The 18,160-nt window shown below is 39.1% G+C and overlaps 2 protein-coding genes across 2 annotated transcripts in view; both read left to right on the top strand.

Moving 5' to 3' along the window:
* LOC135107701 (uncharacterized) overlaps positions 1 to 1,080 on the top strand; it is a 5,974-nt gene extending 4,894 nt beyond the window's left edge. The window contains exon 4 of the mRNA XM_064017879.1: positions 441 to 1,080. Coding sequence (XP_063873949.1) covers positions 441 to 639 — 199 coding nt within the window. The 3' untranslated portion in view covers positions 640 to 1,080. The remainder of the gene's footprint in view (positions 1 to 440) is intronic.
* Positions 1,081 to 5,242: 4,162 nt separating this feature from the next.
* On the top strand, positions 5,243 to 11,889 carry LOC135107700 (acyl-CoA-binding protein homolog). The gene is made up of 3 exons (XM_064017878.1): positions 5,243 to 5,405; positions 10,362 to 10,476; positions 11,600 to 11,889. The coding sequence occupies exons 1-3, from the start codon at positions 5,391 to 5,393 to the stop codon at positions 11,737 to 11,739; spliced, it is 270 nt and encodes an 89-aa protein (XP_063873948.1). The 5' UTR covers positions 5,243 to 5,390; the 3' UTR covers positions 11,740 to 11,889.
* The last annotated feature ends 6,271 nt before the right edge of the window (positions 11,890 to 18,160 follow it).

Raw genomic sequence — 18,160 nt, 5'->3', positions numbered from 1 at the left:
TCCTCGACCAGCACAGTCTCTCTGCTATTTTTCTTGTACTTGATTTCCATCCATCGTCAGAAACCGATACGCTTCTAGTTAGAAAGAGGAAAAAGGGCTTTTATTTATCCTTCCTCCACCTACTCTTGTTTTATTACGCTTTATCTTGGTTACATGTTTCGTGCTCTGTGTGCCGTGTGCTATCCGTATGCCCTGTATGAAACACTGTCCATTGTGCCCGTGTGGCGTAATTGTCCCGTGTGTCTCGAGCAGCCTTCCAAACGATAGGGAACAGTAAGAAGGACGTTTAAAGATACTCATAATTAAAAAATGTGGATTTGTGGAGCTCCAAGTGATGCCATGATATTACGTTTTCTCGCCAGAAACTTCTTGGCCTTCATACCTTCAGCCACCAACACTGTCACATTACTTTCTCACTATCTTGACTTCACATGTCACAGGATAAGCCTCCGCCACAACGGCATAGAGGTGGTGAGTGCCTACGGGGACGCCTCGGGCTACCAGATGGGCAGCCAGAGCGCTGTCCTTAACTTGAGGTCTGGCGATCGCGTGTACCTGCAGCTGGACGAGGGCCGCCTGTACGACAGCTCCTCGTCCTCCAGAGGCTACACCACCCTCTCAGGCTTTAGAATACAATAAAAGATTTGCTTTGTTCCTTGTGACAAATGGATTCCGCCACGTACTACTTTGCGGCGTCCGGTTCAAAACTAAGGAACCAGCAACAAACTTCAGAAATGTCAGAACAAGGTCATACTACCATTAGCGAGAGTAGTAAGATGTGCTCCCAAATTAATGGTCTTGGATACTCCAGTCTGTTTTTTTTTTTTTTTTTCGTACCAGTACAATAAGCACTGGAGGTATTAATTAATTGGATGTTATTATTAGAAGCTGTTTGATTATAAGGTCTGTGGGAAATGGGATCTGTAAACACTGGCAAGGATTTTCTTGTCTACCACGGTGGTCTGGTTTATGTGATCTGTCATGGAGAGAGAGAGAGAGAGAGAGAGAGAGAGAGAGAGAGAGAGAGAGAGAGAGAGAGAGAGAGAGAGAGAGAGAGAGAGAGAGAGAGAGAGAGAGAGAGAGAGAGAGAGAGAGAGACTGTTAAATTTAACTTTTTAACTAATCTTCGTAATACATACAAAGCTCTGATTAGTATAGCAATGCCATCACCTTTTACCTTGGTGATATACTTGCTTTCGTCCTTCCTCGAGACCCAGTACCAACAGAGAAATAAAATCAATGTCTTCTTAAAATGTGTATTTCAATATTCTGAGTGAAGAGTCATGCATGCACCACCAACTTGAACCCCATTTCTGCTGTATGGGAGAGATTTTGTCTCGTGAGGCTAGAGTAGAAGCAGTGGTAAGAATATGAACAGTAGCTGTGTGGAGAAATTGGAGAGATGGCAAGTTTGCTGGTCGAAAGAAGGATGCCATTAAGGAACAGAGGTGGTGATGCAGGATTGGAGATACTGTAGTTGGAATGAGGCCACTGAGCAGACCAAAGAGAACCGAGGGATGGTGTGTGAAGGAAGACATGATGAGGATGAACATCAGGGAATATATAATCTATGAACTAGGAAAGTCTTATTAGGCATCCAACCCTATAAGAGAAAATAAAAATTTTAAACAAAATGACAATGATGATATAGTGATGGTGATGATGATGTGGATATTGCATTCAGATTCAAGTGATAACTAAGCAGTTGTATATTAACTTTTGACCATGATGTGATGTCAGCCAATGTAATGTTGCAGTAAGACATGAAATGGTAAAAAAGATCTGGATGCACAGTAAACTCTTACTCAGCTGTCTGTTGTTCACTCATCCAGTTGCTGAATTGATCCCTCAGTGGGGATGGCATGAGTCTCTGTGAAGGCACCACCCATGAAATCATGTGTGTACCGATGTAAGTATAAGATCTAATTTAATGTGCAACATTAAATTTAAATCATAATAAATTACAACACCAAAACCACTACCACCACCACCAACAACAACAACAGCAGCAGCAACAACAACAACAACAGCAGCAGCAGCAGCAGCAGCAGCAGCAGTAATAATAATAATAATAATAATAATAATAATAATAATAATAATAATAATAATAATAATAATAATAATAATAATGATAACTAATTACTGCTATTATTTCCTCCATTCTCTCCCACTCTCACCTTCTATCTGCTCCTGTCAGTGTACTTATCATTACTGCTTACAGTTATGCTGTATTCATTAGAAATAAAGTCAACACTCACTCATCACTGGAGACAGGAGCAGCCCTGTCACCAAGGGAGATCTCCACATTAAAGTGTTATTTTTCATCCTCGCCTGAGAGGCCAGAGCTCGTGGACACTTTCGTCACCCTAAATTGATGCCCAGACACGGATGTGTAAATGTTCAGTACCATTCTGGGAATAAAACTCAGTAATCCATGGAAAGATGCAAAAATATAAATGTCCTGCAGCAACAGGATTAAATAGGTAACATTAAGGAAATAATCTGAAGATAGCATAATCAAAGTTGTTAAGTGAATAATTTCATTATTTGTATGCAAAGATTGTCTGATGGAAAAGACCAGAAGCTCTGATTGATACCCATTCCTCACTGAGGTACTGTTGTTTGAGATTATTAAAAGTAGACACTTTTCTGTTTCCTTCTGCTCTCATTATCCTTATCTGGATGACTGTGCTTGTTCATCTTTCACTTTTATCCTCTGACCATATTTAATGTTTTCTATGACATCTTTGGTCTCTGGCTAGAGTAATATTTAGCCCCATCAATGAGAACTTCATTTTTCTTAGTTTACCTTGAAACACTTACATTTTCTCTTGAAAACTTCCAACGATGCCGGTAGCTAGACTTTCTTTTGTTACCCTTAAAATACGCAAGTTTTCTCTTGAGAACTTGGCACGATCGTCCTGTATAAGTCTGCGGGAATATCGAATCTGAACATTAATGCAGCCACGACCTTGCTCCACGCTCTGCACCGAGCCATCAAATGTGTGCTTGATGACAAAGCTGATACACATACTTTTACGGTCACACGAATGTCCTATAACCCTAACAAAGACTGAAAGGAGATTGCATGACATTTAAGTTAGAAAAGGATTCGGTGGTAGCTGGAGTAGTAGTAGTAGTAGTATAATTAATTTATTTCATCCACCAGCTTCTCTCTCTCTCTCTCTCAACGGCAGTACAGTCCAGTCTCTCCTAATATGCCAAGTCATCCAACTCCGGGACCATCTTGCTGGTTGCCTCTCTCTGTATTCTTTCAATTTCTTTACACATACACACGAGGATTAAGAGCATTTTATTAAGGTTATAAGCTAATTAGTTTGATCTAGTGTTCTTACATACGTGATATAGATAGATAGAATAAATAGATACGTATGTATGTATGCATGTACGTATGTATATATATATATATATATATATATATATATATATATATATATATATATATATATATATATATATATATATATATATATATATATATATATATATATATATATATATATATTTTTTTTTTTTTTTTTTTTTTTTTTTTTTTTTTTTTTAATCTTCTCATGAGGTAGTGTTATCAGCAGCCATGTATATTCCCAGCAGACATCTCCATCATTTTGATCTCATTATCACCCTCTTGAACTTAGCCTTGTACTTAACTGACGTACACATCTCTCCTCCTCCACTGAGTTAAGCAACATTGTAATCTCTCAGGATCTCTTTCGGCAGATATGTTGCCTTACACCATATGACTGAGAGAGAGAGAGAGAGAGAGAGAGAGAGAGAGAGAGAGAGAGAGAGAGAGAGAGAGAGAGAGAGAGAGTGGAAAATAGTTGGTGATTGTAGCGATAGATAGAGAGCAGAAAGTTTAATTGATTGTGAGTGACTAATGACGGTTGTGCCAAGTCCTTGATTAAACATATATTTTCCTTCCTTGGGTTGTGTAATCCTCCGGTGCGTGCTGAGTGACACTTGCCAAAGTATAGATGAGATGATGCCAACTCTATGACGCAAATTTGTACTCTTATGTGTCATACTGTTACTGGGAGACTTTAAATACTCCTTGCATGTGTATACGTAGATTTTAGGTAAAGCTGATCAAGGAGTTCATATATTACACTTGACCATAAAACTATGAGACACTAGTCATTTTTATAAAGACATCTCTTGTAATTAATTTTCCTGCCCTATCTTTTTCTCCCCTAGGAGAAGCTCGAGCATAGGACGGGAGGGGAAAAAATCACGGAAAATCAGACTCACTGGTTATTAGTACAAAGAAGATGCAGCTGTTATGCCCCCCCTCTCTCCCTCCATCTATCTATCTATCTATCTATCTGTGGTGGCATAGTTGGGGAGGGGGTTGAGTGGGAGGCGCAGGGAGGAGTGGGACCACAACTGCATTGAACCAGCTTTTGGGGGACCCAGCTTGCAAAAGGTTGAGAACCCCTAACTTAATAAATTATGATGTCTTCTTCAAATGGGTGTTATACTCAGTCACTTCTCTTATCACTGTGCGTCACTGATATCAAATGTGGATCGACTATAGTTGCACAGTTAAAATTATATTAAAGAATATCGAGAAGGAATGCAATGTGTTTTGTTAAGATTTGATGCATTCTTGTGAAAACACGTATGAACGGCTTAACAATACAAGAGCTACCTTTTTTCACCTTATAACTTCATAATTCCTGCATGTCACCTACTTTACAGAAACACTGTAAAATACGAGACTACTACATCCTTTACCAGGGCAGAAGTAAACAGAAGAAAATGTTAATGCTTTATTACAAGAGATTTCAAGTATTAATAGACTAATCATCAGTTATCTCTTCTTACAGTTAATACTTTAATCAACTACTGCACCTGCGTCCGCAATACCTATTTAAAAACTGCAACCATATAGAGGAGATTAATATGGTTCTGCATCTTGGACCGTCTTATTTCTGTTACTTTTGAACATACCGTAGTGATATGTACTGAGGGTATATTTGATAAGGTAGCTATTTGGGGTTATACCTTCAACAAGCTGTAATTGAAGTTTATTTTCAAGAGTGTTTTCATAACCCTTGTGATAGCTTGACAAGAATTCTGCATTACCCATGGGAAAAGCACTTACGAAAACCCTACCCCATCACCTCTGTGGCCTTTGAAATCAGTCCTTATCAGAGAATAAGGCAATTAATAAAGTAGAGGCCGAGCTTCTGCCATTATAAAAGTTCGGTGGCAGGCTGTGGCAACTCGCAGCAAGTGACGTAATGGAGAGCTAGTGAGCGTCACCTACGACTTTCATTCCTCTGTGCCCGGCCGGTGTCCAGTTCACTCCACTCCACTTCATTCCATCTCGTGTGCTCCTCGCCCACCACCACCACCTCATATTCATCATGTCTCTGGAGGAGGTAACTATCTATTCTTGTCTTTGGCCTTGTTTATTGTTCCTGTATTCTCTTGTTTTGTCATTGGAATGCAGTTGAGGTGTCTGGGAGGTGGCCGAGCCGGGCCTATGTAAATAACACAGCCTTCTAAGCTCTGGTGACTCCTAAAGGTGTTTCTGTGCTGTGTACCCCGCCATATGTCAGTTGTCATGTTTGCCACACACCTTATTTTGCCTGTCATCGCAACCACACACCACATCTCGCCTGTTGTCTTACCCACACCACTTTTCACCAGTACCATCCATAATTCACACCGTCTATAATCGGTACCGCTTAATTTCAGCCATACCCTACCTCGTCTATTGTCTGTACCACATCCAGCCTTACCACACCCCTGTCATCTTTGCTACGCCTCATCCAGCCTTACCACACCCCTGTCATCTTTGCCACGCCTCATCCAGCCTTACCACACCCCTGTCATGTTTGCCACACCTCATCCAGCTCTACCACAGCTCCCGTCTCAAGTATCATATCTAGCTCTTCCAGTCTTACCACACCTCACCTCTGCCATCGAGTTACTTCACAATATTCAACCTGCTTTGCCACCCCATCTCCTTCAGTCTTGGAATGAATCAATAACTTCAGCAATTATTCCAGTGGAATGTTGCCTTGACTCAGTGGTCGACTAAGGTTAGAGTTAGCATGTCTATTTACGATCTGTAAGATTTAACCATTAATAGAGCCCATGATCAAAATACACTTTCTATTTGAGCTGATGTGTTAAGATTGATGGTTACTTTGAAAATGAGTAAGTAAATAAATAAAAAAATCCCATGGTTTGGTCTATTGTGCACATCTCAAAAATCACACTAACTGCTATGCAAGTTTAATTTACTATGATGGTTCCTTCAATCTTGGTCACATATCACTGCAAGGCTTTTCATAAGAACATAAGAACATAAGAAATAAGGGAAGCTGCAAGAAGTGACCAGGATTACATGTGGCAGTCCTTGTATGAAATATACCTACCTATTTCCACCTATCATCCCCATCCATTTCAGAAAAGCTTGAGCTCTCCCCAGGAACTTCCAAAAGTCTTTATTTTGTTGTCTTCAAGTATGCTAAACGTTTCTTACAATTTTTAATGTGGTCGAGATTCTTAACACAAAAAATACACATTACAGTAATAGCATTTTTTATCCCGGATTGTATTACAGGTTGAATCTGTCTTATGGTTTTCCATCATTAATATTTGTATCCCTTTGTCTGTTTAAATGTGTATTTTTCTTATACTGTAATTTGATCTTGAAACCATTCAGTTTGCCCTACTGAAAATGTGTTGAACTGCCTACTTAGTACTATGCATTATTTGACTAACTTATGCTTGCTCTTTATTTTTTATTTTATTTATTTTTTTATTGAGTTTCATCTAATTGTGATCAATCTACATCAGCTAAGATCCGAAAGGAGATGTGGAATCCAGAAGTATGTTGAGACCAATTATCACAGTTTCATATGTAGCTTTTATATTCCTTTATGGGATTGGACAACTTATGAGTCTCCCACTTTTTGCAGCTGTATACGATCTCTTCTCTGATGGTCATCCTTCTCAGGTGTTCTTCCACACACTGTCTCCAAGTCTTTTTTTGAACTTCATTCTAGTCTCCTTTCAGCTGTCTGCAACACAGATGCTCCTCTTAATATACTGTTGCTATGAAAAGCCAGGAAAGTTAGCCTTGGGTTCTAGTGGTGTGCAGACATGCACAATGTCATTACTTGAGCTTATCAGTTATCAGAGCAGGGAGATTAGGAGTAAGAAATAGCAAGTCAGCATGTTCTGTAGTTTTTTCTTGATCATGGCCAAAGTCTCATTGAGCCACATCAAACTATTTTTGCCATTAAGTAACACTGTAAATTTAATTAAATGCATCATTGCCATATATTTTTTTTTTCAAATAATCTAACCTAATTTAGCTGCTGCTTATGATTTCTTAAATTCTCCATTAAAGAAATAAAATTGTGACATTAATGATACATCAGAAAATCAAGTTTGGTCTGCCAGTGTGGGACAGACAACTGGATTCTGTAATAATGCCACAAATGGTTTTGCAGGATCACATCTTAACAGGCTTCATTAGACTTGCAACATGCTCTTGTATGGTGTATGTGTGCAGTATAAAGTTTTACTCACTAGAAAATGTTTTATCCATCAGGGTGAGACAGATAAGCACAATTGTCATCATGCCAGTGTCTCTCCCATCATTGCATCATAGGGGGGATAGTTTGACTGATGTCAAACTGATCTCTTCCTCTTTCTGTTTTGACTAAAAGGTTTAATAGAATTTTTGGGTATTTATTTGAAGTTGGTATTGATGTACTTTTGCTATAATTTAGTTTATTGTTCAATTTAGTTTTATTATAGTTGTTAACAGGTATAGAAATATTAGATTAGCTGCCACGAGTCATGGTTTCTACCAAATAATTCTGACCTTGCTTTATATGGTAGCTTTTTACCCGGAGGTCTGTAAGGCACTGGAAAACTCCATGACAACCAGATTGAGTTTTATTGATGTTAGTTTTCAAATAATGTTTCTCTCCTGGTTCACAAGGATTTTGTAAAAGTTAGTTTTGTTACCTTGGAGTTGTGAGACCTCCTATACCAGGAACAATGATAGTTTATCAATTCTTGATAATAAAATTTAAATTCCTTCAATTTTTAACAATAACAGTAATTTCCAAAGTTCCTGGAAAATCTCTTACTCTTGTCCAAAAATACTTGACTCATTACAGAATTGCTATTGTTTTCTAGACACCATTGGCATGATGACTCAAGGCTATTCACAAGGCAAAGGAGATAGGAAGGTTTCTATTATTTGAGAATATTGCCTCCAACTCCTACCTCAGATGTGATGTACAGTCATTGTTATGCAACTTTTCCAAACCTTCCAGTAGTTAACATGTACAGTTTGTCATCTACAGCATCCCCAAAGTGATTAAGGTAACAAAGAATTTTCATTTGACAGGTCGTGTTTCTCTTGAGTTGATGTGCTTCTGAGATGAGGCTATTTTCTGTTATATATGTCTTTGGTTATATATTGCTGAACAACATCTTGAAGTGGCTTGGATATAATGCATATTTATAGATGACGCCAGGGTATTGCAACTCCTCAGGATGTCAGGAGCTGCCTTGTGGAGATCAGTTGGCCTTTTACAGTCTTGTGATTTTCATGTGTTCTTACAGTCCCAATACTTGTTAGGAATTCAGGTTTCAAGTGTAATGGTTTAATTCTTCTAGAACATTCTTCCTACCCCAACCTCACATAACAACCTCCAAGCTGGGGAACATCTAATAATAACTTCTTTGCAGTCGTATAATTTTCTCCAGTAATAGCATACATAACTGAGAAGCTCGTATGTATTGCATACTACTACTAATGGAAATTCCTGGCTGATATGTATGCTTATCTCAGCATTTACATGCTAGGCGAAAACACACTGCAGCTAGCCTTGAAGAATGTTACCACAGTATTCCTCATGCAAAGGAACAGACTGGCAATTTCCTCCTCGTTTTTTTTTTTTTTTTTTTTTTTTTTTTTTTTTTTTTTTTGACATTGATATGAGGGATGGCATTCAGCCTCAAATATTGTCTTTTGGGGGATCCATGCCTGGTGTGTAGATAGGATTCTTTACTTCCATCTGTGTTCTCTTTGCTAATTATTTTACTGATTAGTGGGGATGTTTTAATCATTAGGTAGTAGTTAAGCAATAGCTTTACTTTTTCACCACATTTTCATCAATTCATTCAGTGTCCTTATTATGGGGTTTGACAGCTTATGACTCTCTCCCTTATTCTGCATTTGTAGACTGTCTCTTCTCATGATATTCATCCTTTTTTGTCTTTATCTATACATGGTCTCTAGGTCTAATTCAGTTTTCCCATTGGTTTCCTTCCAACTACAACACTCTTATGGCCCTCCTTTCTCCTGACTTGTCAAACCAAGTAAATCTTTACCTTCTGAGCACATTCATCACATTCTCCACTCCTTAAGTATTTCACATCTGTCAGTCCTGATTGTGATACCGACTGCTGATACTGATAACTCTTACATATGTTTTTCTTTCACTTCTGTTAGACATTGTTGGTATTAAGCTGTAATTATATTTTACTTGATCTTTTTCAATCTTCTAGTAGGAACAGCAGTGCCCTGCAAGGAAACAAATAAACATAAAACACTTCCAATGTTCTTTTTTTCCACAAGGGATGCAAATGCATCAGTGTGATATGTGAACTTCATATGAATTTCTACTACAAATATCCCAAAGTGTGATCTGCTGCAAACCTGTTGCTAATCCATGCTGTGTCTGCTCTGTTTCCATTCATGTGTCAGTTACACAGGTGAAAAGTTGCAGCATGCTTCTTGAAGATATATCCTTTTACTGTTCACATATGCTACAAGACTGCATGCACCTTAGACACCTGCACAGTCCTAATACTACATCATGATCTGTTATTTATTTATTTATTTATTTTTGTTTATTTTTCACTTTGCTAATTCTTCCTCTAAGGTTGTGGTGTAGACTATTTTTGGTCTTAGAGCAAATGTCCACACACACACACACACACACACACACACACACACACACACACACACACACACACACACACACACACACACACACACACACACACACACACACACACACACACACACACACACACACACACCAAAAAAAAAAAAAAAAAAAATTTTGCCACTTGCTTTTGCCAGGGGCAAGGCCATCACTCTCCTTGGCTGACCTCCTGTACCTGTGCACTGCTAGGTGGATGGGAACTACAGCATAAAAGAAGACCTAACTTATATAATGGCCTAGGATTCAAGTCTGGGACTTAATCTGTTGTGAGCTGTTTGCTAATATATCACAGGGCTGCTATCCTTAAATAAATTAATAATAAATACTTAATAATTCCTAATATTTCAGAAATTCAACGAGGCTGCTGAGAATGTGAAGAAACTGAAGACACAGCCCAACGATGAGGAGCTAAAGGAGCTGTATGGCTTGTACAAGCAGGTCACTGTGGGAGACATCAACACAGGTGAGGCCAAGGTTGGGCTGACAAAATGAAGGGATAGTGGAGTGAAGCAAGTGTTGCTGTAGCTGGAAAGTGTCACCGATCTAGTGAGGGAAGCCTTACAGAGGGAGACGGAGAGGAGTAACCTATTTACTGCCAAAATGAAGGTGATCTTTGCTGTTGAAAAAGCTACTGGAAAAATGCAGTTGTGCAGTAGTGATGGTGTTGGGGGTCATTGAGAGAGCCACAGGTGGCTCAGGATTACTCCTGAGTGCTGAAAACAGTTTACATTGAGGCTCTTCAGCAGGATCACGTTTACCTTGTTTCAAGGATTGAATTACTGTCTTACACTCTTTCTCTCCTCCAAATATATAAAAATGAAGGACATATTTATAGAAATTATAAATTAGTAATAAACAGCAGCTTTTGCTATGTATTTTAATATTTGAAATCAAGTAACTTTGTTCTAGAACGGAATTATGATGCTGCAACTGAAGCAATGATGAGTTCAAAATTTTATTCGAAAACATATATATATATATATATATATATATATATATATATATATATATATATATATATATATATATATATATATATATATATATATATATATATATATATATATATATATATATATATATATATATATATATATATATATATATATATATGCATACACAGTGGAACCTCAGTAACCGAACACCTCCCTTTTTGTCAGTCTCACTCATGCTAAAAAGAAAAATTGTTAATGAATATGCTGTTTGTGAATTAAGTACTTCATAATTTTAGGAAATTTTTGCAGTCATGGCCATGATTTTGATGTTGGGAAACGAAATCAACCTTTTCATTGCTACTGGTAACATAACACTACTTCTGTTTGAGAATTTTAATGTACAGAAACAAAGCTACAGGTGCTAGAAGGTGTATTTGCTGTCAGTGGTGGCTTTGGAAATTATTCTCTTGATTTACACATTTTATTAAGCTTGAAGAGTTAATGACAGTAATTTTTGGTAAGGTGCAAAATTAGTACAATTCTTGCATCTTTCAATATAATTACTCTAAACTTGCTCTACAACATTTTGTGAAGGTTAAGTAGAAGCTGCAGGAGTCAGCTGTCTTAAGTGTGGATTTTGTTTTCCCACAGAGCGTCCAGGCATGCTGGACTTTAAGGGCAAGGCGAAGTGGGATGCCTGGAACTCCCGGAAGGGGATGACCAAGGAGGCAGCTATGGAGGCTTACGTCGCTAAGGCAGACCAACTTATTGCTACTTATGGCCTTCAGTAATTTCCTTGTTTGGTCCCTTTACCTCCACAAATTTTAAAATTTGATGTCTCCTGTGTTTTATAATTTAAAAAATGGCACAAGGATTAAATGTTAAAATACTCCTTTTCCAGCACCTCGATTTGATTATTAATAAATGTCTGCTTACTTAAATCTTGGTTGAATTAGTTAAGACCTGAGATAAGTTAAGGGTTTTGAGTGTAACTTAAAGCTTGGTTGAATTAGTTAAGACCTGAGATAAGTTAAGGGTTTTGAGTGTAATGTGTATCTCTTCCTTCTCCTTTCCTTGTTTTCCTTCATCAATCTCTTAGTCCACCATCCTCTTTTCTTTCTCTTCTTGTCTTTTCCTTTATCTCTGATATTCTCACTCCTCTTCCTGTTTCACCTTTTACAATTTTATTTGTGTAGTGCTCTTTCTGCTTTAGAACTCTTTAGTCCTCTTTCCCTTCATCTTGTTTTATCAGTTCCTGAATGGCTCAATCTTCTCCAACATGGAGGCTACCATGTTGGGTGTTGCTGGTCCCAGTCCATGTGGGAGTTTCAAGGAGTGAAAATGCTGATAGGCTGGCTAGGGAGATGGTGAACTGAATTGATCCTTCCAGGCTTGTTCCATTTCATGACCTGTTCTCCCCCTATGGGAAGCAGTCCTTGCAGGTGGCAGAAGAGGTGAGAGGCTTTAGCTGCCACCATGAAGATGGCAGAGATTAGCAATTCCTCTCCTGCTGTTTTGATGGTGGGAGAAATGTCTCGCCATGGGGCATGAAGTACTCCTGCATTAGGGAGGCTGGCCTCCTTTGCAGCCTCAAGTCTTTCCATATAATTTTAATTTTAATTTCCTTTTGTCATGCTAATTTTTGAGATATTTACTCAACCACAGTTTTCTTTACTACTATTATTGTTGTCTTGTCTTTTGCTGAATATCAACAGAAGAGGGGGACCCAAACCACCTCACTTTATCCCTGTGTCACCTCATGATGTGTAGGGAATATGGTGGTAATATTCCTACTCCTCTACCACAGTGATCAGAGGGCTGACACTGAAGTGTAATAGAATGATTGTGCATGTCAGAAGCAAATGCAGGACAGTTGTGTGTGAGGAATGACGCAGCTCTGCGACCTCACACATTATTAACCTCACACAGGTGTGGAGCAGTCATTGTGGTAGGGGAGAGTATTTGCCATGTAGGAATGTTGTTCTGGACTGAACTGTCCAAGCTGTGTGACTGATCACCTTAGTGAGGTAGGAGTGCTTCCTCTTTGTTGGGACCAAATGGTTAAGAGGGTGATATGAATAATTGTTGAAGTGAAAGTTGTGTGCTTTGTCATACCTAACCCCCATTGTGGGGTGAGACATTTTGTATATGTATGTATGTATGTACTACTGTTTTACCCTAACATAATTTTAGTTGCTTTTAACATTTTTGTCTTGCTATGACACGGTTTTAGTTGTTTTAAGTCTACCAAATTTTAGTTGCTTTTAACATTTTTGTCTTGCTGTAACACAATTTTAGTTGTTTTAAGTCACTACCAAATTTTAGTTGCTTTTAACATTACATAGCAGCTCCATATCATCACACTGCAGCACCTTATTGTTTTAAATTGCTCGCTTGCTCGCTCATTCCTTCCATTTTCTCTTTGTTCTGTTTTTTCTTGCTAGCAAAGGATTTCTTCTTTTATTACCACCACAAAAAAGGAAAATCAGAAATCTACACATGGATGCAGCAAAAAAGAATGTGCCTGAATAATTATATAGCATCTAAAAATCATTATACCTAAGAAATTTACATGAACATAAGTAACATAAGCTATAACACCATACGTAAGGCATCATTATTAGGCCTCTTCATCCAGTGTCTCACCTTGAGAGCCAGTGTCTTGATTCTTCTCATGTTAGTGACGTAATGAAGCAACTATTGGCACTATTACAGAATGTCTATGATGTCAGGGCAAAGAGAGGCAGCACATCACCTGCCGCCATCACCCTGAGAATGCTATGGTTTCTTATGCTCAGTTAAATGGTCTGGTGTAAGTTTTAAGTACTGCTTAGGTAGACAACATACACCTGAAGGGGTGGTCTTGTATTAAAGCTTTTTAGTGGCTGCAGTTTTATTTTTGGTTTGTAAGATCTTTGCTCCATTTATTCATATGTTACTTTGTACATATGTGTTATAATATTTGATGCCTACTTTATTTTACTATAATTTACTTATTACATTTTTAATTAGTTTAAACTTACTCCATGTTGAAGGTTATACTGTCAGAGACAGGGACCCGTCACTGCTTACAGATAAGCCTGACATAGTGCATATTATTTATGCGTTCCTCAATTGGTGTGAATTATTATGATGGAGCACCAGAAATGACACCTTGTTGTAGGTAGTACTCATCCATGTCATCAAAACTTCCTTCTCTTTCTCCCCCAGCCTTGCATAAGAAAATTAAAGTTGCAAGAAGCCATCAAACCTACCTGTGGCAGATGACACCTCATTGCTAGCATGCTACCCATGCCTTATCACCACCTGCACCTACCTCTTATTCTCTCCAACCCATGCAGAAGAAATATTTTTGAAAGCTATAAGAAGCTATCAGATTACTTATGTGCAAGACATAACTACCTAGTATGTCAACCTATCATCCCCATCAAGAAATTTATTTATTTTAAAAGCACTCTATTGATTCCAGTAGTACCACCATTATTACAAAATGTAATCCAGTCTGCCATTTTATTTGGTGATCCAAATTTCTTAGCCTTTTTTAATCAAACTTTATCAAGCTTGAACTTGTTACTTCTAGTCCTTTCCAGATAACTAGGGTCTCGTCTATATTGTCTATGATATATCCTGTATTTCACTTAAATTTGTCATCATTACCTCTCATAGTTGACATCTCTGATAAACAAATTTTATAAAGATTCTAACATCTCCCTGTTTTAAGGGATAATTTTTAGTCATTCTCCTGTATTGACTCGGTGACAAACTTGTATCCCTTCTTTGATAAGGGGATCACTACACCTTCCTTCCTCCCACTCTCCGTAAGCCTTGCATTAACTCACACTGTGATATTAACTCCTGCCAGCCTCTGTTTCTACTTGATTATTACTATGATTGCCTCATTTGATGCTGATAGACTTCATTCACACTCCTGCTTAGATCACTCCCTCAGGTGATGCCAGTGCAAGGACTTCAGTCTGTTTCAGTAGCCACTGCCTGGTGACTGGTGGTGGAGGGGGGGTATCAATATGTGCTAGGTCTAATAATGTTTTCATGTCTAAAAATGTTTTCATGCATATCATTCAGTAATTGATTGATTTTAGATTTTCTCTCTCCTCTCTCTCTCTCTCTCTCTCTCTCTCGGCTCTCTCTCCTCTCTCTCTCTCCTCTCTCTCTCTCTCTCTCTCTCTCTCTCTCTCTCTCTCTCTCTCTAAACTTCCCCATCATGTGTATTTTTACTTCATTACTGACGCACTCACCCACTTGTTCACTCACTCCACTCATCTTCTCTCTCTCTCTCTCTCTCTCTCTCTCTCTCTCTCTCTCTCTCTCTCTCTCTCTCTCTCTCTCCTCTCTCTCTCTCTCTCCTCTCTCTCTCTCTCTCTCTCTCACAGTGCGTTTGGGCTATTGTTAACATCCTCTCACAAATATACTTTGGGGTGTATATTCATTTCCCCTTCCCCTCTCCAATCCCTTTCTCCTCTTCCCCTTTCAATCTTTACAATTCATGTCGACCTGTTTTCCCTTCATCCTCTACTGCTGTACTCTCCTTCCTGCCTCCTCCTCCTCCTCCTCCTTGTTCTCTGCCTCCTCCTCCCGCTCCTTCCCTCTCGTCGCCATGAGGACAACGGTAATTGCATGAAAGGAAGGAGGCATTTCAATAGACATAGTTTTAGATTGCTATGTGAAAATGCAAATGTTTCTTCCCCCTACTCGTTTTCGTCATATCAATGGTAAGATATGTTTATTTATTATTTATTTTTTTTGTTTGCATTCATTGGGTATCGATTCTAGTTTGTGTATAATGTAACAAAAAAGAATCTTGGAGAAACAGTAGAGGTTTCATGTGTTGTATTGAACACTTCTCCTCCTCCTCCTCCTCCTCCTCCTCCTCCTCCTTCTCTTCCTCTTCATCCTCCGATTCCTCTTACCATTGACCATATTCTTCTCCCTTCCATTATTTTCAGTATCCCATGAGTTGCTGTTTTGTGGAGAAGATGGGATGCTATTTGTCTCCTTTTCTCCATTCCACCACCATCTCTTCTTCTTCTTCTTCTTCTTCTTCTTCTTCTTCTTCTTTTTCTTCTTCTTCCGCCCTTACGCCATTCAGTTCACCCTCACTGTACTGCATATTAAAGTTTACACACTCTCTCTCTCTCTCTCTCCCTCTCTCTCTCTCTCTTCTCTCTCTCCTCTCTCTCTCTCTCTCTCTCTCTCTCTCTCTCTCTCATTCAGTTTCTGCTCGTCTATCCAACTGTGTGTGTGTGTGTGTGTGTGGTGTGGGTGTGTGTGTGTGTGTGTGTGTGCGTGCTTTTTAAATCCGTTTCTATTTTCTGCAGTCTCGCATTCAATTCAGAGAGAGAGAGAGAGAGAGAGAGAGAGAGGGAATACGAGGGGAGATATTGATGGTGATTCATGTGGTGGTGATAACGGAGGCTATGGTGATTGTCGCTGGGAGAGGCAGGGATGGTGATGGTGTAGCAGTGTGAAAAAAAAAAAGGAAAAAGAAAATTATGGTGACTGGCGATGGTTGTGTGAAAATCATCTTGTTGTAGTTCACGGGTGTTTTAATCTTGAGAGAGAGAGAGAGAGAGAGAGAGAGAGAGAGAGAGAGAGAGATGGAGAGAGAGAGAGAAATAGAGACTGGCTAAGGAGAAATAAAATGTTGAGTAAACGAAAACTCGCTGTGACATTTCTGGCTCGAGTTTCCTCACAATGCTTTTGTTTACATAACGCGAATAGTCATTTCTGGTGCGTCCTTTCTATTTCAAATTGCTCAGACCTTATTTCATGATGTGTCTTTCTTCTGATCAGCAAAATGAGCATAATATAACTTGATGGATGCTTATTGTAGTATGGAATGTGTCCAGGTGGTCTTCATGGCGCTGTGAAATGAATGTGAGGGTAAGAGATTTGTTTTTTTTTTACTTATTCGTGGCCACAGTAAAGCGTCTGTAGCAAATAGTGCGTTTATTTATTTATTTATTTATTTATTTTTTTTTTGGTGGGTGGTGTCGAAAGGGAGAGGAGGGAGGAGGAGGAGGAAGAGGATTACATCATTAGTTTAGTCTCGCTTTGAAAAGAAATAGGCTTATAGTGTAGTAGTAAAAAGTATGTTGTTGTTGTTGTTGTTGTTTGTGATGGTGTTTTCTTTGTCTTCATCTCCTCCTCCTCCTCCTCTTCCCTTTTTTTCCTATTTTTTTTGTTTACTACTATTAATTCTACTACCATCACCATAACTACTACTACCACCACCACCACCACCACTGCTTCCTACCTTACCTAGTTACTTACGAGCTTTCACCTTTTTAACCTATTTGTATCGTAATCTTTTCCTTCCCTTCCTTCTTTCGTCCTAGCGAGATGACGCGGGGGAGGAAAAATGGCTTGTTATTCCTGTTCTTTTATCTTTGTTTATATTTTCGGTCGGGAGAGACGCGAGGGGAGAGGGGGAGAGGGAGGGAAGGAGGGTATCGAAGCCTACAAAGCGTGTGTGCGTGTGTGGGCGATGCGGAGTTTGGGAAGTTGAGGAAAAAAATGAAATGGTGTTTTGATTTGATCTGTGCCACGTAGGTAGGTAGATGGTGGCAAAGGTGCCGAGCTGCAATACTTAGATTCCTTCGCCCCCTTTCCCAGGTCCCTTCCTCTCTCTCTCTCTCTCTCTCTCTCTCTTGATGATGATGAAGATGAGGTTGTTGTTGCTGTTGTTGTTGTTGTTGTCCTCGTCGTCATCGTCGTTATCGCCACCATCATTGTCGTCATTTTCCTCCTCCTTTCCCTCCACCTCTTCTTTTCCCTCCCTGCTGCGTCCTGATCCAAGATATTCCATTTCAAGCTCAGAATTTTTTCATATTGATTCAAGAGTTCTCGTCACATTCAAATCCCCCTCGCTGTTATTCACAATTTTCTGGATACACTGAGGATTCCGTAGTCTGTATTCAGGATTTCTCGGGATTCAGTCAGGATTTTGCCGCTCTTTGTTCACGCTTTTCATTCATACCTCTCTCTCTCTCTCTCTCTCTCTCTCTCTCTCTCTCTCTCTCTCTCTCTCTCTCTCTCTCTCTCTCTCTCTCTCTCTCTCTCTCTCTCTCTCTCGTTTCAATAGAGTTGACGTCATGAGAGCTAAAGAGAGAGAGAGAGAGAGAGAGAGAGAGAGAGAGAGAGAGAGAGAGAGAGAGGTGGGATGGGGTGTTCAAAGGGGAAAAAAATAAGCCA

Source organism: Scylla paramamosain, chromosome 15 (genome assembly GCF_035594125.1).
Source record: "Scylla paramamosain isolate STU-SP2022 chromosome 15, ASM3559412v1, whole genome shotgun sequence".
Taxonomy (NCBI): Eukaryota; Metazoa; Arthropoda; class Malacostraca; order Decapoda; family Portunidae; genus Scylla; species Scylla paramamosain.
This window is presented reverse-complemented; position numbering and strand designations above follow the sequence as displayed.